Raw genomic sequence first — 20,504 nt, forward strand, 5'->3', positions numbered from 1 at the left:
AGGCTAAAAGAACGTGCCAGCCCGAGAGTATCTGGCTCTGCTGGCAGCACAGTGAGGCACGGCCACTTCTGCAGCCAAGAGGACACAAGGGAGAGATTTATCAAGCAGCATATTTGGTTATCTCTGATCTGTCACTCAGTGCCAAGATATCGATTTACTCTGTCAGCAGGAGCAGTCTGAGACGAATACCTGAGGAGAGCTGGTGGAAAGCCCAGGTTTGTCATCAGCTGATTCAGTTCCCCTGGGAGGATCTTATCGGGAGTTTCCCTTATTCACCAACATACATTTGCATCAATGAAAAAGGCTTAAATTCTGCATTTGGCTCTGCACAGCCCTATTAGCACAAACAAGAGGGAAGTCCCAGCTCAGGAGTATCACCGCGTTACCTCACAGTCCTCTGAGGAGGAAAAATACCTTTATCTTCTGTTATTACTCTGCTCCACACAGTTCGTCTGTGTGAAACACGGACAAATAACCACATCCAGGAGATGGACAAACCCTGGTTTTGGAGAGCATTTTTTGAATTTTCTGCGAGATGCAAGCACGACAAGAGAAGCCTGGCTAGGATTCAGGGAAGAGTTACGGAAGCAAATCCTCAGCGAATAATGGTGAAACCTCAGTGAACAACAGAACAGAAAAGGAACACCAAGAACATCCTTGAAAGTTATTGCGTCAGCTGAGACAGAGGGAGAAATATGTGGGATGTGCAGTGTCAGACCGAATACCTAACAGCAAGAACACTTACAATGAATGATGCTTAAAATGAGCATCATGTTTCTCATCTTTAAAGCTCCATGTTCGCATCAGACGGTTGTTTTTACCATGCCCCGGAGAAGGAGGATTGCTGTTATTATTGTTTTTATCCTACAAAGCATGAAACTGAGACTTGAAGAAGCTGAACGATTTGCCTTGAGTGATTTGCAAAGCTGGGATCAGCACCCTGGAGCCTCTGGTGTCGTCAGCGAGATGGAGATCAGGTTCGGAACAGCCAATAACAGGCAGAAAAAAGGTGGAATGACAGTGACACCAATAGCCAGATAAGCAAATACGTCGTAAATAGCAAACACAAGAGTTTTCCGTAGGTGAAAGACTGAAATTCAGCCGACAGCGAGCAGACAGGACCTAGGGCTGCCTGCAGTTCTCTCCTGGGGCCCGACGGCTCCGGCAGCCCGTGGCCGGCCCCGTGGAGCTGGTGGGACACAGGGACCCCCCGGCAGCGCCAGGCTCCCGCCTCCTCCGCCCCGGCACTCTGGTGGCTACTTCCAGCCCAAACCCAGGCTTGGGCCGGCAGCCGCGCAGGGTGACGGGCAGCAGCTTGGGCACCGCCAGGGACTCAGGGTTTGGTGTCGCGCCTGAGTCACCGAGTCTCCGGGGAAGGTCTCGGACATAAACCAGCTCTAGTGTCTGAGGGAACGTCTGCAGGAGCGTGAAATGCTGGCTCTCCTTCTTGGGGGCACATTATACTTTCCGTACTTCACAAGCATTAGCTTAAGAAATAGTCTTAAGCCTTAAACTATCCCAAGACTACCAAAGGACTTCCCTCGGGGGAAATCTAATCTTTCTTTCCTGTTTCCATTGCCCTTTGGAATCTGACAATTCTGTGCAGAACGACCCTTGGGAATAACGCTGCAGTGCCCGTCCCCTGCCGCCACCCTGCTCTCCCCGATGAAGCACAGCACAAGACCCAAATGTAAAGTTGAAGCATAATTCCTTTCTTTCTATTTTTCACAAAGCTCACTAAATAGGAACAGCACCTTTGCCTGGAGGAGGCTTTTCTGCTCATTTGTTACTTGAAGTAATAATTTTTCCTTGTCAGGCCTGCACTGCTGTTTCTGAAATGCCCGCTGGGAAACCCTCATAAGCCATCACTTCTCTCCTCCTCTTCCTCCCTTGGGGCACAGCGTTGCCTGCAAGGGGCTCCCAAGCCAACCGAGGCTGGCTCATCAGAGGCATTGCCCATGGCTGGCTACAAGGCTGTGGTGAGCAAATTTCCGTCTGTAGGCTCCAGTCTGGAAGTCAGTAAAAGTTAATTCTGGAAAGAGCCTTCCATTATCCATGTAGATACTGTCATTAACAGATCTCCTCATAAAAATATGAAAATCTCTTTTAATAAAATGAGGACTGCAACTGCTGGCATGTCTTGAGATATGCTGTGGTGTAAAAGCAAGAGCTGGTTTTAATAAAAGTTTTAAATTTTTGAAAGGAAAAAAAAACTACCACGAAGAACACACAAATCCAATAAAATCAAGAGTGAAATTATTATTTATTTTAAAAAGCTGTAGGAATTCTAATCACCTTGGGCTACAGACACCTACGGCAAGGTCTGAAGGTCAAAAGTAAGAAAGAAAAGTGGACAATTCTCCTTAGTTCTCAATAATTTAAAAAGCCCCCCACTCATTGAGGTTTGAATCTTTCCCATTGAAAAATGAATTTCTCAATTAAGTGAGATTAAATGTTAGCTCAGCATTAATTTCACAATTTTTCCACGGAAGCCAGACAGCGTGTGAGCAGTTCTGCTCCTGCCCCAGCACAAGCTGCTCCGTGGCAGAGGCGCCGGGTCCTGCCCGTGCCACAGCCTCCAGCCAGGACCTCGCCAGCGCTGGGGCGTGCCCTGGCACCACTAATTACGGACGGAACGAAGGATGGACACGCACAGAATCCACACCACATGTAAGGTGTTCCAGGTTTGCAGTGCCAAGATAAAATCGAGGCTAATGAACTTTCCCAAATGGCATAAGCAATATTTCTGAACCAGGCTGCACCTGACGCGCCCTTGAAGTGATGTGTCCGGGCGACCTGGCTGCCAGAGCCGCTGCTGGACGACACGCGGGTGGAAGTCGGCCAATATTAGCATGGCTGCGTTAACACTGTTAATAAAATGAAAGATTCAGACGACAAAACATTTTAATTATTTCCCTTCTCCCTCAGTTCAGAATTTCAAGACTAAAGAATAGGTTTAACATCATTCTTCAAATAAAGTGCACTTTCTAAATTTAACACATTTCCCCCGGACTAGACTTGGAGAACTTCCACGGTGCTGGTTGGAACTGGGTCAGACCTATACAGCATCAGGCTGCTTCTGAAATTCGCAGTGTTACTGCTTTACAAATCTTTTTGCGTGGCTGTCCTCTCTTGACAGTGAATATTCACAGTTAACTGCAACATTGGTTGCTCAGGAAATAGCCTAGTCTCTTTTATTTTGGATAAATATTTGAATATTTTGTCTACCCTTGAAAGCAGCAAAACAAATACCGGGAGTTCTCCCCTCTGTAAGGGGATGTTTTGGTGCATGCAGGAGAACGAGCAGTAACAAATATCAGTGGGAAGATCGAGCGGGGCTCTCCCAGAGCAGAGCATTTCGAGGGCCAACGACCCGGCAGGTTCTGCCCCGACTGTTGGCCCGGCAGAAGGGGACGGAGCCCCCCTGCCTGCGCCTGCAGAGGCAGCACGGCCCCGGGGGGTGTCCTGGCCCTGGCCCCGCGGCCGCAGGGCGGCTGAATGAGGGGGCACCCTCGCTCCCGGTCCCAAAGGGGTCGAACAGGCTCCGTCAGATAGGACGACTTTCCCACAGCTTTTGCTTTCCGGGTAGACTCGCCCACGTCAGGGATGGATAATTGCTCTGATGTTTCATTCCCCGGGCACTCTCGGGTATCGTCGTTTTTTGTGTCACTGTTGTTTAGTTGTCATCACAAGTCAGACCTGATGATTCAGGAAGTAACATTTTTGATGTAGTTTTGAAACACGCTTCTGTTAACCAAAGCATCTTTCTGTTGTGGGATTTCTGGAGACAAATGCCTTTGGGGAAATACTTCCGGCTGAAAAAGAAAATATAGTACTAGCCAGGTCACAAGGAGGAAGAATAAACAGCCCTTCTCCAGTGGCAACATCCACGAGGAATGGTATAAATAGAGGAGCATGGGGACAGAGGGATCACAGTCGGCTCCGCCACCACCCGAGCAGCTTGCCCTGGGCTCCCGGCTGGATCCTCGCGCCCGCACCATGAGCTGTGCCGTCAGGCAGGTCCTTCCCACCTGCTCCCAAGGCAGGAGCAGCGCGGGCAGCTCTGCAGCTGGCAGTGGAAGGAAGGTCTCCTCCGCCTCCTCGGGAAGACACACTGCCTATGACTTTGGTGCCGTGGTTGGCAATTTTTCTGGCGGCAGTTTAAGCGAGGGATTACTCGGGAAGCAGCTGAGCGCCGGCAGCGCTACTGGTGGGAGCTTTGGAGCTCCCCAGAGGGCTTGTTCTGCCCTTGGATTCAGCGGTGGAGGCATCTGCACGCGAGGCGTCGGTGGCGGGTTCAGCCGGGCCAGCGCTGGTTGCAGTGATGGGATTTTATTCGCTAACAACGAAAAGGCGACGATGCAGAACCTCAACGACCGCTTGGCCTCTTACCTGGACAAGGTGCGGTTGCTGGAGGGAGACAACGCCGACCTCGAGTGCAAGATCAGGGAGTGGTACGCCAAGGTAGGGCCCAGCTGCGAACCACGGGACTACAGCTGCTTCCATAAGGAGATCGAAGACCTTCAAAACCAGGTAAGTCATTGTCAAGAAAATCCTAATATTTCTTTGGGCTTTGCTTTCACATGTGAATAGGCCCGTGTCAAATGCAGAGGCAAGAGCTGTGTCCCTGCGGGTGAAGCGGGGGGTGGAGGGAGGAGGACACTGCATTGGGTTGACACAACCCAAGCTGGCACACGGGTTTCCCCGCTGCAACGCCATCTAACCCATTAATAATCCCAAAATATGGAATCATTATAAAATAAGTGGGCTGCACCACCCCGTGTGTTTCCTCCAGAGCCGTCCGTAGCCAGAGGAAGCCACAGGCCCAATCTCTCTCCTGCATTTTGTCTTCCAGATCCTGTGTGCAGCCATGGAGACGAACAAAATCCTTCTGAATATTGACAACAACAGGATGACTGCTGACGACTTCCGCGTGAAGTGAGTAGGGTCCTGTGGTGGCCTGAGGGTTCACGCTGCCCGCGGACGGGGCTGACGGGGAAGCCCCGACCCTCGGCTTGTCGCGCTGCCGTGTTCAGATGCAGATCTCTGGGAAGGGCGTGGGTGCCGCTGACAATGTTCATAGTGTTGCATGCCTGAAGCGAAAGAAGAATTTGATCCTAAATTTTTTCCTCCCCAAACTCAACTCAAGGATGCTGCCATGGCTTACTGCCACGCTGACCTTTCTTTGTTGCCTGCGGCTTAAGGTACGAGACTGAATGTGGTCTCCGGCAAAACGTGGATGCAGATATTTGCAACTTACGGCCCGTCCTGGACCAGCTGGCCAGCTGCAAGACCGACCTGCAGCTGCAGTGTGAGGCTCTCACCGAAGAGATGTGTTGCCTCAAGACGAACCACGAGGAGGTTAGATCGCCCCTTACTCCGAGAGAATGGAGATGAAGGAAGAAGGGAAGTGCCCCCCGGTGTCAGTATTACTGATACGGTGCACGTATTCCCCACAGGAAATGAGCTGTCTGAGGAAACAGGCGACCGGAGATGTGAACGTGGAGGTCAACGCCTGCCCCGGCCCAGACCTGCGGAAGATCCTGGAGGATCTGCGGTGCCAGTACGAAGCGCTGATGGAGCGCAACCGCAAAGAGACTGAGCAGTGGTACGCCTGCAAGGTACCGTGCCCTGCCCTGCCTCTTGGGGGAGAAGGGGAAAGGAGAGATGTCTCAACATCAGCAATGGTGTCACGATTTGCCCAGCACCGCACCGTACTGCCCAGTTTCAGTGCTCTTCTTCACGGCAGAGGGGTCTCCGCGTGGTGTTACAGTGGAATAAACGGGGGGGTTCGGATTTGGGAACACTCGGGTGCTCTGCGGGGCGTGCACAAGCAGCGTGGTGGTGGCCTTGCACAGGAGATGCTGTGGCGGGGTGAGGGAAGGGCTGCTCTTTTCTAACGTTGCAGGTGGAGGAGGTGAATCTGGAGGTCATCACGAGCAGCCAGGAGATCGAGTCAAGCAACAAACAGGTCACTGAGCTGAGACGTCAGCTGCAGGCCCTGGAAATCAACGTCCAAGCCCAGCTCACCATGGTAGGTGATGCCACTGCGGCTCACGCCTCCGCCCCCCTGCTCTCTCTAGAAAGCTGCACCGCCAGGGTCGCGCCTGCACCCAGCCAGGCTGAGCCTGCGGCACCCCCAGGTACCTTTGTGGTGTTTCCATTCTCAGAAAGAAAACCTGGAATCCTCTTTGGCGGAAACCGAATGTCGCTACAACAAATACCTGGCTGAGCTGCAGAATCAGATCTCCTGCGTGGAGCAGCGGCTGGCGGAAATCCGGGCAGAAATGGAGTGCCAGAACCAGGAATACAAGACCCTCCTGGACGTCAAGTGCCGCCTGGAGCAGGAGATCCAGACCTACCACTGCCTGCTGGAGGGCGGGCAGCACGACATCATGTACGCAGCCCACAGACAGAGCCGGGCACAGTAAAATCTCTTTGCTTTGACTTACAGGGGTATGAAAATTCGTGGTACCAGCGGCGAAAGCAGCGCTGTGGTGAGGAACCAGTAGTGACCTGTTACCAGACAGGGCCTGTTAGCAGACCAGGAGGCGTGTGAGGCTTTGGCTCTGCTCTACGTCCAGAGTGGGAGCCAGAGCCCGTCCCCGTGCTGGGCCAGCGAGGGCGGCCGGGAGAGGCCCCCGAGCAGCCCCAGGCGTCGGGGCAGGGCGCAGCATCGCGGCTCCTTCCAGGCTGGTTTTCACTGGGAGCTGGGCAAGGCCTTTTATGCACACTGGCATGTAACTGAGTTTTATTGGCTTTGCCACAGCTAGACAGGATTAGGGACTGGCAGTTAAATTAACCGAAACAATAAATTATCTAAACATTTTCAGTTTCGCACAACAATTTAATTAAAGTTTGGGGAATTTAATTTGTATGTAAAGCAGTTGGCTCTTCCCTGCCTCCCAGTGCCTGAGATTTTGAAACGGTGAGGCATGCTGCTAATCTCATAAATGGCTGCATACACGCATAACCAGCCGGAGCACCCACCTGCTCCATCAGTTTGGAAACGAGGTATTTTAATGGCGGTGCCCCGAGGTCGGCTCTCCTGGACTCTCCAGTCCTAAATTAGTTACATGAAAAATCAGTTCTTGTTCCAAAATGCCAGTTGCAATGGATGAAATGACACTGCCAGAGCCTGTCTGAGAGCCCCTGGTGATCCTGACTGTGTCAAGATGCAAAAGCAATTGCTGTCAACAGACAGGCGGCAGGGAGGATGTGCTAATTAATCTGCTCTTAATGACCCTCAGGGTTCAAAGGGGAAGTGGCCAACAGGGACTGAAGACACAGAGCCAAGGCCAAGGCTACAGCAGCCCCAGGGGCCGGGCGGATCTCGGGGGGGATGTGGGGCTTTGGTTACCAGAGCTGTCTCCTTTCCGCAGAGGGCCCTTGGGAAGAGGCGTCCCGGCAGCGTCAGCTGGACGAGGCGGCGGGCTGAAGGCCGGCCTGTGCCAGCCCTGCCTGCCCTAGACCCGTCCGCCGCGTGGGCACGGGGAAGGTGAGGTGTCCTCGGGGGCCCTGGACGGTGACTCCGAGTTCTGTTTTAGTCCCGCTGCGCACCTGGGGAAGAGGAGGGGGGAAGATGGCCGGGCTTTTCAGGGCGGTAACGAGGGGCTGGAGACAGTTTTTTTCTGGAGAGGGGCAGGATCGCGGCTGCGACTGTCGGTGGTGGAGCACGGGGATGAATCAAGCTGTGGTAGAAAGTCGTGGCAAGGGATGCAGCTACGGGGCGTTTGTAAATTTATGCACAGAAAATATGTTTGACTCGGGGTTTACTAGTAGTAAACGTGTTTAAATAAGACTTTCAGCACAATATGAAAATGAGGATCGGTCAGTCACCAGTCTTTCAACAGATAAATAAAATGAAGCAAGGCAGGGAGAAGCGGGAAAAGAAAGATCAGTACAAGAGCACGGGGGCTGTAAGGGAACCCCCCACAAGGCAACGCTTCTGCTCTCCCTTGGCAGGTCACCACAGACAAGAGAGCGTCCTGCCACCCGCCCTGCACATCCCCTGCGGAGCGCTCTCGGAGAACAAACCCTTTGGAAAAAGCAAGGCAAAAATACCCTGACAGTTCTCAGCTCTGCTTATAGCACAGTCAGAAGGGACTTTGCAGAACCTTCCCGCCACCCGCGCTGCCTGCTGGCTCACCCTGCGGGGCTGCTTTGAGCTAATCACTGGTCTCCACTCCGGCTACTCTGTTCTGCGGTCAGTTGTCTAACAACTACCAAAGCTTGTCGCTAATAAAACTTTGCTACTACTGACACAGCCTTGAACCTGAGAAATAATTTCTACAAGTAAATTAATAACTTAATATACAAGTATTAAAAAAAATTGTTCGGCAGATAGTTATATTTATCACACACCTTTGGTTAGGAATCCACCTTTGATCTATACCCACAAAGGAATCATAACAAAAAGAAAAAAAAAAGCAATGTTCCCATGTGGTGCCCTGCTCCTCTGGAATTCAGTGGCTGCAGGACGGTGATGGAGGAGCAGCCACAGCAGGATGGAGGAGAGGGACCGGCTGATGCTGCGGAAAGGGACGTTGGCTACCCGAGCAGGAAGCATAAGCTAAGACATGAAGTAGAAGGTGACGAGAACGAAACATTGAGGGAGGCTGGAGAGAGGGCAGGGAAGGAATTTCAAGGCAGCCTGACTGACAGTCTTCTACTGAAAGAGACTGCTGAGCAAAAATTCACTTTTCATTAAACTAGGTGTGTGCTAATATAACATAATACACAGCACTGAGTTATTATGAATGTGCAGTAACGACATAAAATCAAGAACAACAAGTTTTCCCAAATAACACTGAAGTAGTAATTTTGAAAGCAGAGCTCTGCTGGACTTGACACACCCTTTTGGTGGAAGAAAACAATTCGCAGAGAAAATGCTAAATAAAGAACCTCTAAATGGCTTTAAAAAAAAAAAAAAAAAAAAAAAGGGCAAACGGGAAGAACCAGCTGGCAACATGTGGGAAGATAAAAGGGTGAGACAAATTAATATGTGGGAGAGAATTTTTTTAAAAGTAAGACACAATAAACAGCCAGAAAATAAAAAGTGCTGGTATTTTTATTACCGCAGTGAAAGGAATTACAAACACACTGAGGAACACCGCTGCATTTTGCTGCTTGTGCAGGTGGCGACTCAAGAGCCAGCCTGTCCCCTCTCCGCAGCAGCAGTGTCTAAGCCTCGTGTCAGCCGGGCTGCCGGGGGTGTTTCCAAGCCCTGCTCCTCCTTAGCCCCTTTCCGCAATGAAATACTGGATGGGGTTTGACAACGAACTTTGTACGGAGGGCTAATGAAGGCTTCTAACAAGAAGACTTCAGGGGACACGAGTGTGAATTAGTGTCGGTGTCTAAAGAAACAGCCCAGATGTTTCGGGGTTGACGACATGGAGGAAGCCAAAGCTTGACCACAGCCAGCTGTTCTCTCGGCAAAATCCACCGCAAAGCCGGGGCTTTTGTTTCGTGCTTGGGGTCTTTGCTCTGCAGAAACCTCTGCTCGGGTGCCACCTCTCGTGCTCCCAGGTCCCAGGCCCCAGCCGGGGCGGTGGCCTCTCCCCGCTCTCTGGCCCAGTAACAGACTCTCGTTATCCCTGTGAGGGTAATTGCTCTAATGAGCTTCTGCACAAGGCTTTGCGTTAAATACTTTCTCTGCTAAGTTCTGTATCTGCCGCTCCTGCAGCACTGCCCACACTGTGCATCTCAGTGCTATTTGACCTGCCTCGGTGTTCGCACAGCACCCTACGGTCGCCGCATTAAATGCTCTGCAGAAATGAAAAGGTGCCTTCCCTGCCCAGTGAGTTTATACCCTGGACAGTGATGGGAAATGCTGACAGTGGAAAGAGCGCAGGAAGAGATGGGGAGGAGAAGAGAAATGAAATGCAGAGGACGCAGGACAAGAAGAGACCCAGGACAGTGACTGTGGGCAAACGGCTGCCCCACGCGGGGGGCGGCTCCGAAGGGCTCGTTCTTCTCTCTTAATGTACAAATCTTGCAAAGGACCTCACACAGACACAACTGAGACTGAAGGTTCAGACTTAGGCTGAAGGTGAAAGACTGGGAGAGAAATCTGAGGATAAAAAGAGCAAGGACGGGAGCGCAGAGCGGAGAGGGGGAGTCGTGTCGGCGCTTGGGCTGGGGGGCAGCTCTCGGCGTCACCCCCCCGGCTGCGGACGGGAGGCCCAGGGTTAGTCCAGCAGGGATCTCTGTCTTACAGAGAGCAGACACTTGGGAACCACACCACCACCAGAAACCCCCCCGAGGAGTGAACATACCAGAGGTTTAAGACATCAGTGGAGAAACAGAAAGCAAGCAGCTAGTTTTGCAAATGGCCAGTGCTGGAAATCAGCCCCGAGTTAAGGACCGGGCCGCACTGCACAAGCAATTACACCTGATGACAGGCACTCTGCATTTTTAATAGCAGGCCACATTCTGGTGTGATGTATAAACTATAATTCCTCTATAAAAGTCTACTTTATAAAGTAAGCAGGCAGGTACAGTCTCACTCGCACCCATAGTAACTATCATCTGTGGGGTTTGTATTTTTCTCTACAGGCTTGTGCAGTATTTATAAAGAATTACAGAGAAAATTACAACTATAATCAAGCAGATTTCTCATCTCAGTACACTGAATAAAGTAATTTAAACTGCCAGTATGAACCATATATTGAGTGTATTGAAATGAAGAGACTTTTTAGTACAAATACGAAACGAAGATAAAAAGAAGACACTCTGGGGAGGCTCTGGCTGGCCTACGCCTCTGGCTGCTGGTGTCTCTCGAACCCCTGAGCAGCCTCCGAGTGCCGGCAGCACCCGCATCCTCCCGTTCTGCTTGGCAGGTTCTGCTCTGACCCCGCGGCCCTGCCAGCAGGGACCCCAGGCTGGCGCCTGCTCCTCCTCCGCCTGCACTCAGCCGTCCGTGCGGGAGGGAAACGGCTGAAGTGTCGTCCACCCATCAGCATGTTCTTCCCATCTGGCCTAATGCCAGTTCTCTGGGCCTCTTCTTTCCCAAGATAACGAGCAGCGCTCCCAGAGATGCAAACGCTGGGAAATCTGGCTGCACCGTCATCGTCTGGTGGGTGCTGGGAGGAAATGAAAACCCCTCACAAAGGGAATCGGGGAAGATTGTGATCTTCAGTAGGAAGAAATCTCATTCTGTCCACCTCCGTGTTCTGCTGAACTTCTGCTTCATCGCCACAGATGTTCAGAGGGAGTCTGAAGATGTGAACAGTCAGCAAGAAAGCAACTGAAACAGAGTAATCACCTTGGTCTCTGGGGCGTATTTAAGACCCAGGATCACGCTGTTACCAAACTCACGGTGATAATTATTTCACTTGCCTTACAGGAATTTTGCTAAACATGGTGGTATAAACCAATGAGTCATTAGCCAGAAAAAAGTCACGGTCTACATTTGAAAGATGGGAGCATGAGGTCTGGAGCCAGCTCAGTATCACATCAAAGAAATGTTTAATAAGTGATGCCTAATGGCCATTATGCAAATTATTAATGGTAATTACAAGTGACAAGATAAAATCATACTCCAGCGTGGTTGCACAAACATCACTGAAGCAATGCTTATGAAAGCAAAGTTCTGTCAAATCAGACACACCCTTCTTGTAGTTGACACAAGAAAACATTATCAACTTTGATAAGAAACGCGAGCAGAGCGGGGAGGAGACGGGCTGGCGTTCTGCAAAAAGACTCTGCACTGGGACAGTCGCAGCACCCACAGGACTGAACTCCAGAGCCCACAGCGTTGATGGAAAATGTAACACCTCCCGGCCTCCTCCGGAGCTGCCAGCGCTGTGTGTCAATATTTACACTTATTACCTCTTTGTCCACTTTCAGATCTCCCTTCTTTGCCATAAAGCCCACAAGACCTAACGGCGTTTGCACTGACATCGTGCTGAGCCCACTGCTAGCCGCACGGGCTAACAGCCTCCCATTGCTTCCTTTACTTCCCCTGTATGAAATAATTTGTCTCCTCCTGTCTTACACTTAGGTTGTAAATCCTTCTGGGACATTTTTATGTCTTAGACATGGACAGTCCTCTCCGATGCAGCGTTCTGCGCCGAGGCTCTGCCCCCAGGCTACAGGGGACCACAGTGAAGGGAGAGAAATCAGTTCAGCGGGGAACAAAAGGGGACTGATGGATGTCTCGGACCAAGATGGTGGCTCACAGCTAGAGAAAGCAGAAGCCAGGGCTGGCTCGGCGGTGAGGAGCGGGGCAATGCCACAGTGCCTGGAGGGGACGGGCCCGCGGCCCCGCCAGCACAGGCGGGACAAGCCCCCAGGCGGCTCTAAGGGCTGCTCGGGCAGGGACTGGCTTTTGGATGCATTTGCTGCACCAGTCCCGTGTGCCGGGTCCTGGCACGAGCCCAGTAAAGCTCCAAAGAATGTCCCTAATCCCAAATACAAGTCCTTCGGAAGAACTGCATGACTGTTTCTAATCTTCCCTGGTAAAATGGGACTGAGCAGCCTGAGGACCTTCCTGCCAGGACGTATAGTAAACAGCCGTACACCGCTGCAAACCAGTTTGGTTTGTGGAGCAAGACTCATCCCTTCTTCCTAGTAGGTAATCGCTGAAAGAAGGAGGTGTAGGTGCTCCTTGCCCACCCGTAGAGAAATGTCCAACATCTGCAACGTCTCCTCCTAAACCACAGACTCTGAAAGGGAAAGTCAGGCAAGCTCAGCCCGGAGTGCTGCTCTCTGCAGATTGCTGTTGGGTAATTTCTGAAAACCTACACAGCAGAAGCAAAGCTCCAAGCAATCCAGACATATTAATTTCTGTTGGCTCTCACAGCCACACCCTGTCTTCAATTATATTCCTCAAAACGACGGATGAAAGTCAGATTTACTCCCTGTCCTCCTTTTTGCTCGTGATCTTCACTATCGTGAGTCTCGGCTGTGTGGGGAGCAGGGGGACGTGTTTCCAGGGGCAGGATGGACTTGTATTTCAGGCACTGCACTCTTAGCCAGGCATCTGAGCTCTGACAGACTCCGGCTTTGTCCTTGAGCAAGTTATTCCACTGCACCATATGAATAATGAATATTCTAGGATGCTGCCAACCTTGGGTAGGCGTCTTTTTATCATTTCTGATCTAAGTAAAGAAATAAATTATCTCGCTGGAGAGTGGGGAGTCCTAACTTAGGCTGGTGAGGCGACGATCACATCTATATATATGCTTGGGGACACTCTCCTGCCATGGTGACAGAAGGCACCCAGCTCCCCAGCAGTAGGTGAGAGGCGGCTGCGCGTACGAGCGTAGGTTCTCTCTGCCTTTCCTCCTGGAGGTGACGGCTGCTCTCAGGGCTCCCTCTCAGGTGCCACACTCAGCGCCAAAGAGGATTTATCACAACTGCTCCTGTAAATACGGACATGCTTGAGTCAAAGGTTACTTGTGAGTAAGAGTTGCTCGGAAATTCCACGCTGTAGGGAACAGAAGGCTCCGTCCCCTGGAGAGCAGAATCTCCTCTCGTTACAGGAGTCTGCTGAGAGGGACTTGCACTGGCCGAGCCAGTTCCCCGAACGCTCCTCTGGCTGTTGCTTGTCTGGTTTTGGAGATCCTGCTCCCACCACTAGCCAGGCTGGGCTAATGCCTGCTACTGCTCTGACAAACTCAGTTAAGAAACATGGAAAGCTTTTCTCCTTATTCTGTGCTCAGCACAGTCTTAGTAATGGCAAAGACCTGCGGGATCACCTCTCAGGCCATCCAGGGAACTGGATATATCGCCCATGGATACTCCCTTTTCTGTCATCTCTTTCTTTATCTACGATCACCACAAATTGAGGCAGCATGGACGGCAATTAAAGTAATTGAAAAATAACTACAGAGAGGTACTTCATGCACTTCGGCTTACATCAAGTCTGTGTAACATCTGGACACAGAAGACTTTCACCTCTTAGCAGGCCCGATCTTTGCAGACCGTGAGCAGACTTCTTGCCTTTGCATGACCAAAGACAAATAAGCCACGAAAGGGGAACCAAACCCACGGGGGAATTGTCTCAGTGATTTAAGAAATCTCACAGTCAAGCATGTATTAGACCTGCTGTCTGTCCCCGTGCCAGGTGACAGACATCTGCTCTGCCATATCCCTGGTCTTTTCACTACCACGGTCACTATTATTCACACTTTTCAAAAGTGAGAATTTATGTTAATTTCCCATTTTTGTTCCACATACTCTACCATAGCATGTGATATAAGAAATGTTTATTGGACTAAGAATAAAATAAATACAAATTAATAAAAGATAAAAGGCACTTTGATGTTATAAATACCAATGTTTCTTCTTTGTACATAATCGAGGGCAACGTTTTTTCCTTGACTTGTTGTAAAGTTTGCATCATACAAAAAGCTGATGACTCATAAAACATTATTTTACTTTTTGGAATAAGCTGCTGACATGTAAAGTATCTTCCTTGTGAACTGGGATTTCTAGAGGGAAACTGCCTATGGGCTATTTATTCTTGGCATAAACAGCAAGACTAGCCAGCCCCGTGGGAAGAAGAAACACGCTACAGGTGACACCCCCTTTGGAAGGTATAAATAGAGATCTGCGGCAACAACCAGCCTGCAGTCTGATTCAGTATCAAGCTGTGCATCTTGCTTTGGGCTTTGGGTTGGATCTGCAGCTGTCCTCACAATGAGTTGTAGTATTAAGCAGACAACTGGCTCTCTCAGGGGAAGGACCAGCGGTGGCAGCTGTGTTATTGGTGGCGGTGGTGGTGGTGGAGGAGCACGGATCTCCTCGGTCTCCTCGGGACGATACACGACTTGCGGGATAGGTGGTAGCCGAGGGTTTTCGGGTAGAAGCTACTGTGGTGGTGTGAATTATGGAGGAGGACTGAGCACTGGCAGTCTGGTTGGTGGGAACTATGGAGGTGGCTTAGGAGCCGCTGTCCTCGGAGGATGCTCAGGCATTGGATTCAGCGGTGGCAGCGCTCGCTTTGGCGGTGGCATTGGAGGTGGCCTTGGTATTGGTCTTGGTGGAGGGGTAGTTGGAGGTGGTTTTGCTGGTGATGGCATTCTTCTTTCTGGTGACGAAAAGGTCACCATGCAGAACCTTAACGACCGCCTGGCTTCTTACCTGGACAAGGTGAGGTGCCTGGAACAAGAAAATGCTGACCTGGAGTGCAGAATCAGGGAGTGGTATGCCAAGCAGGGCCCGTTTTGTGAGCCGCGGGACTACAGCTGCTATTATAAAGAAATAGAAGATCTTCAAAATCAGGTAACGTCATTTCTCAGCGGCTTTCTCCCTTGTAAGCTTCTCCCCCAGTGTTGGTTCCCAACTTAATGCAGTTATCAAGAGTAACGTTTCACTGTTGTAAAATGCTTTTTGTAAACAGCCATTAAGGCAACTGCCTGTAGAAAGCCCCAGAGCTCAAAGGTAAAAACCTCGAGTGTTTGGACTGTTTCCACTGCTGTTCTTCATCGGATATATCTGAAGGGGAAAATGGGATCTGCATGTAATATATCTGGGTGGGCTCAGTCGTCTTTCTGAATTAGGTTTGTGCCAAGGTGTTTAAATCAATATATGCCAAGAAAGCAACTAAAAGAGAAATAAATAATGGATTGCATTCATTTGCCTCGAATTTATATTATTCTGTCCTCAGTCTTGCAGAATTCCAGTTAAACGCTATTTCCTTTTTTTTTTTTTTTTTTTTTTACAAGTCTATTCTTTCATACAGAATTGTGAAATACAGGACATCTAATTAAAAATAAGAACAAAGAGAGCACTGCCATAGCACATTTTGAGTATGCAATTTAAAATTAAAAACGTTTGCAGAGTGTGTTTGGCAAAAATTCTAGAATGTCAACGCACAAAGAAGAATAAAGTGAAAAGAATCCAGGAAACAGAATGAGACAGACTTATAATTAAGTCTCGAAACAAAGCTTTTAAATCTCTTATCCGTGAAAGTAAGGTTTGTATTTAAAAGGTGAAGTGGGTTGCGGTAGGTGCTGGACGACACTAATTATACCTCCCTGACTGACTGCACCTGAACCACATATTTTATCGTTTTAATGCCTTCACCGTACTCCACTGAACACACCCTCCGACTGCTGCTTGCCTCGACTCCCCCACGCCTGCTACACAATATTTAGAAAAAAAGCCAGAGAGAAGGAGGTTAGGTCTGGTAGCACCAGTCAAGGGGTACCCTTGAGCCTGAGGATACAGGGCAGAGACTTGAGGAGTGAGTTTTCTTTTTCCAGATTGTCTGCGCAACCATAGACAACAACAAGATCATCCTGAACATCGACAACAGCAGGATGACAGCCGACGACTTCCGAGTGAAGTGAGTAGCCCCGGCTGTGCCCTTGTGCTGGCCCCGCTCGCAGGGCTGGCGCGGAGCTCTCAGCTCTCCCGGGATCCTCTGGCCAGGACAGGCTGGAGGCCGGGCAGAAAAGCCCTTTCATCCATCACCTTTGGAGCTGCTCTAATTAGTGGCAGTTCCAGGGTGGAAAGTTTGGGATAACAAGATGGTTTTGAGTGGAGATCAGAGTTCTTCCGAAAGCAGAAGTGACCTGCAGACAGAGAGCAGCAGGGCTTCACCTGAGCTGCCACTGACAGACTTGGTCTGTCTTCAGTTTCAAAGGGGAAGCTTTTGATTTCTCCTGTTGGAGCGCAGGATGGCCGTGAGTGACCCCTCCGCCCAGGGAGGAAGCTCCACAGAAGGCAGACTGAGAGCAGATTTGTCCGAGCAAGCCTCAGACCGCTGTTCTTAGCGTCCTGTGGGGCTAGTTAGGAAAATACTGTAAGAAAGATGGATGGCCAAATGAAAAAAAAAAAAAAAAAGAGCAAATGGTGGTGTCAGACACCGACTACTCTTTCTTGCTTTCTTTCTCACCGCCAGGTACGAGACGGAGCTGGCCCTGCGCCAGAGCGTGGAGGCTGACATTAACGGCTTACGCCAGGTCCTGGATCAGCTGACGCTCTGCAGGTCTGACCTGGAGGCCCAGCTGGAGTCGCTGCGGGAGGAGCTCTGCTGCCTGAAGAAGAACCACGAGGAGGTGGGTCCTGCCCTCGCCCCCAGCCCCAAAAGCGTTAATTCAGGCAGGGCCCCTCGCCCTGGGGTGCTGGCTGTGGGGGCAGTGCTTGATGGAGGCAATAAATGTGAACTTGGAGCTGTGAGGGTCCAGCGGCAGAGAGGGGCTCTGCTCATCCCTACAGGGGAGCTCAGCTCCCTCGTTTTTTTTTCCTTCTTTTGAAAAAAATGACACGATCTGGGTGGCTTTTCCAGGAAATGAGCTGTCTGAGGAAACAATCGACTGGAGATGTGAGCGTGGAGGTCAACGCCTGCCCTGGCCCAGACCTCAGAAAGATCCTGGAGGAGATGAGGTGCCAGTATGAAACGCTGATTGAACGCAACCGCAAAGAAGTTGAGGATTGGTACGAGTGCAAGGTGAGTGAATTTGCACAGCGCTGACCTTCCCCAGCTAACCCAGGCATCGGTTCCACAGAGATTTATCCCACGTTAAAGCCACACAACATACAGCGTTCAGCATTGGTTTAAGTTGACTGAGTGACAGCACGGCCACTCTGCGTCCTTGTCAACTAAGCCTGAGGCTAAGTTAGTGAGGCCTGAGGCAGTAAGTAGTGAGAAAAAGCAGTAAGTAGTGAGAAGAACTGGACGGCACTACTGTTAGAAGAACAAGAGGGATGACGAGCAGCCTTTACACTCCATTAGGATGAGACAGTTCACCCCAACCTTTCCCATTTCATGTTTTTTGCGAGTTTCTTTGCTCCTTCCTTCATCTGGCTAACATTAAACATTCCCCGAACACCTTTATTCTGGATTGGCGTTTTGCAGATTGAGGAGGTGAATCGGGAGGTTATTACAAGCGGTCAGGAGGTAGAGACGTGCAACAACCAGGTCACCGAACTGAGACGCCAATTGCAAGCCCTGGAAATCGATCTCCAGGCCCAGCTCAGCCAGGTGGGTGGTAAGCTGGCGTAAAGCTCAGCTGTCTGAGCTTTGATGTAAGAATTCGTAGTTAAATGCAGCGTTTCTCACGCCTGTATTTGTATTGTGCCACCTGTCACTCCTCAGAGGGACAACCTGGAGTCGTCGCTGGCTGAGACGGAGTGTCGCTACAACAACCACCTTGCTGAGCTCCAGAGCCAGATCACGTGCGTGGAGCAGCAGCTGGCTGACCTGCGGGCGGAGATGGAGTGCCAGAATCAGGAGTACAAGATCCTGCTGGACGTCAAGTGCCGCCTGGAGCAGGAGATCCACACGTACCGCTGCCTGCTGGAGGGCGGGCAGCAGGATCTCATGTAAGTGGCTTTGAGACGCCCCAAAAGATTCAGGGAAATACTTGTGTTCTGGGTATTTTAACGTAACAGCAGAGTGAGCGACAGGCGGCGGCACGGCACGGCTCTGCCACCCTTATTGACCTCTCCGGGCTGCCGGGCTGTCAGCGGTGACAATCTGCTTCCCCCCCTGTGCCAGCCATTGCCCCAAGAAGAAAGGTCACTGCGACCTTCTGACAATTTCCCGCCAAATAGGAAAACAGACTGAGAGCAGCAGGGACAATGGAAAACTGTAGTTTTAGTTCATCTGTCATTTTCTTCACTAAAATGTTATTTTCCTGTCACCATAGTCAGCAAGGAGGAATTGGTCAGTCGTCGGGGCTAGGAGGAGGAGTTGCAAGAACAAGTGGAATAGGAGGAGGAGGTATCATTAGAACAAGCCACACGTACACTTCGTCTTCCCAGATGCCATCCTGTGCAGCTGCGGAGATACAAGGTAAGGACTGCAGCACTCGGCAAGATTGCCAGAGTCTTCTCTGTCCTAATGCAACAAGCCCAGGCAGTAACAAAGATCTTTCCCATGTGGCTTACAGGGGCTATTTGGAAGTTTTATTGTGAGGCTACTGGGAGATACATGATGGGAGGCCACAGAGGAGTGGCTCCCCCAAGGGCTTTCAGGGGTTGTGACTCTCCCAGGAAGCATGAGAGCTGCAAAAATGGAGGAGGGGGAAGAGGGGTGGAATGGAAAAGGACAGAGTCAGCAGGCAGGCAAGCCACAGAGAACACGGAGAAAGGACTGACAAGGAATCTGGGGCAAAGGAAAGAGTAGGAGAAAGCAGAGTGCCCAGAAACCAGAAAAAAAAAAAGAAAAAAAGCACACAGGATTCATGGGAATACTGGCAGAAAACTACTAGTACAATTTCAAGGGGAAACTTCCAGCCAAACTCAAAAAAAAAAAAAAAAAATAAAAAATGGCGACAGTTGGTCCAGGAGAATGAGTGTGAGCAGGGGCATTGTTCTGGCAAGGACCCCGATGCCGTTCCCTCACCCAGATTGCTGCTGGTGCAACGTCTGCAGCTTCCACCGTTTGGCATTTTTATGTAAAAGGGCAAACCACGCTCCAGCTGGCTACGAGTCCCATCTGCCCGACCGGCAGGCGACAGGCAGACCTTTCCAGGAAGGGACACGATTTATCTGAAATTCTAATTGAATTGGCTCGCGAAATGATCACGTGTATAGAATGACAGTGTGGGAAAGAATCTATTTTTGCTATAAACAAAGTAATATTTCCTTTGATCTCTCCAGTGCCTTGCAGAAGGATTTGTGATTAAGCAGAGAAATGAGAATATCCAACAAGAGAGCCCTGAAGCAGAGCCGTGGATGAAGAAAGACAATATTTACTGTGTGCCCTCGCAAAGGGCGAGGAGCGTGCTCTTTTGTATTACTCAGCAATGCTAAGCAACGTGTCAGAGGGCTAAGCAGAGCGTTGGGCCACATTCTGCTTTATTTTGCTATTTGCTTTTTCTACTCTGTATTGCTGCGGGTGCCCAACCGCCATGACTATTGCTGGAGTTAGCCAGTAGTATGATCCCTGATGTACCTGCTGGTGAAAAACTTCTCTAATAAAACTTTGCTTCTGCCTGATGCAATCAAGAAACCTGTGTCTGGAGACTGAGTTCCTTTAGAAAATGAGGTGCTGATCCAGGTACAAGGGTCACTGACGTGCTTGGGGTCGTACTCCCCTGGGGACAAAGCTGCTTTGCCAGTGGCAATGGCCTCGCTGGCCTTGCAGGTCTTGCCCACCCCCTCCTGCCAAAGCCTGCGGCAGCGCTGCCCGTCCCTGCCCGGACAGCCTCGCCAGGCAGGTGTCCGTGGGCTTCCCGCACAGCATGGTGTTAAAACACAAAATTTCAGAAAAATTTTGAAAGTCGGTGATGGAACATGTGGAGACAGATTGCCACAGCCCCAGTCTAGTGTGGCCACATCTGGGCTGTGCCCTCTCACGCCTCACCAGCCAGCCTGGGGAATTGAAGGGGAGATCTTGGTCTCCACAGCTGATTCAGTTTTGCTGACATGGCTTATATTCCGACCTACCCCTTCCATTTTACAGGAATCTTCCCACTGGGAGAAGGACTGGAGTCAAAGGGTTTATTTCCTATCTGTTTTCACACAGTGACTGAGTCACTTACTGGTCATCCTTCTGTTTCAAAGAGTTTAAACCTGAACATCAAGAACTGTTGAAAGATCAT

The 20,504-nt window shown here is 50.5% G+C and overlaps 2 protein-coding genes across 2 annotated transcripts; both read left to right on the plus strand.

The window, feature by feature from the left end:
- The first annotated feature begins 3,999 nt into the window (after positions 1-3,999).
- LOC141970080 (keratin, type I cytoskeletal 19-like) lies at positions 4,000-7,470 on the plus strand. The gene is made up of 7 exons (XM_074926427.1): positions 4,000-4,533; positions 4,856-4,938; positions 5,205-5,361; positions 5,460-5,621; positions 5,909-6,034; positions 6,171-6,397; positions 7,383-7,470. The coding sequence occupies exons 1-7, from the start codon at positions 4,000-4,002 to the stop codon at positions 7,468-7,470; spliced, it is 1,377 nt and encodes a 458-aa protein (XP_074782528.1).
- A 7,176-nt stretch (positions 7,471-14,646) lies between these two features.
- On the plus strand, positions 14,647-19,824 carry LOC141970470 (keratin, type I cytoskeletal 19-like). The gene is made up of 8 exons (XM_074927111.1): positions 14,647-15,231; positions 16,215-16,297; positions 16,856-17,012; positions 17,243-17,404; positions 17,813-17,938; positions 18,053-18,279; positions 18,606-18,751; positions 19,561-19,824. Exons 1-8 carry the CDS (start codon positions 14,647-14,649, stop codon positions 19,584-19,586), a joined length of 1,512 nt encoding a protein of 503 aa, XP_074783212.1. The 3' UTR covers positions 19,587-19,824.
- The last annotated feature ends 680 nt before the right edge of the window (positions 19,825-20,504 follow it).

Source organism: Athene noctua, chromosome 25 (assembly GCF_965140245.1).
Source record: "Athene noctua chromosome 25, bAthNoc1.hap1.1, whole genome shotgun sequence".
NCBI lineage: Eukaryota > Metazoa > Chordata > Aves > Strigiformes > Strigidae > Athene > Athene noctua.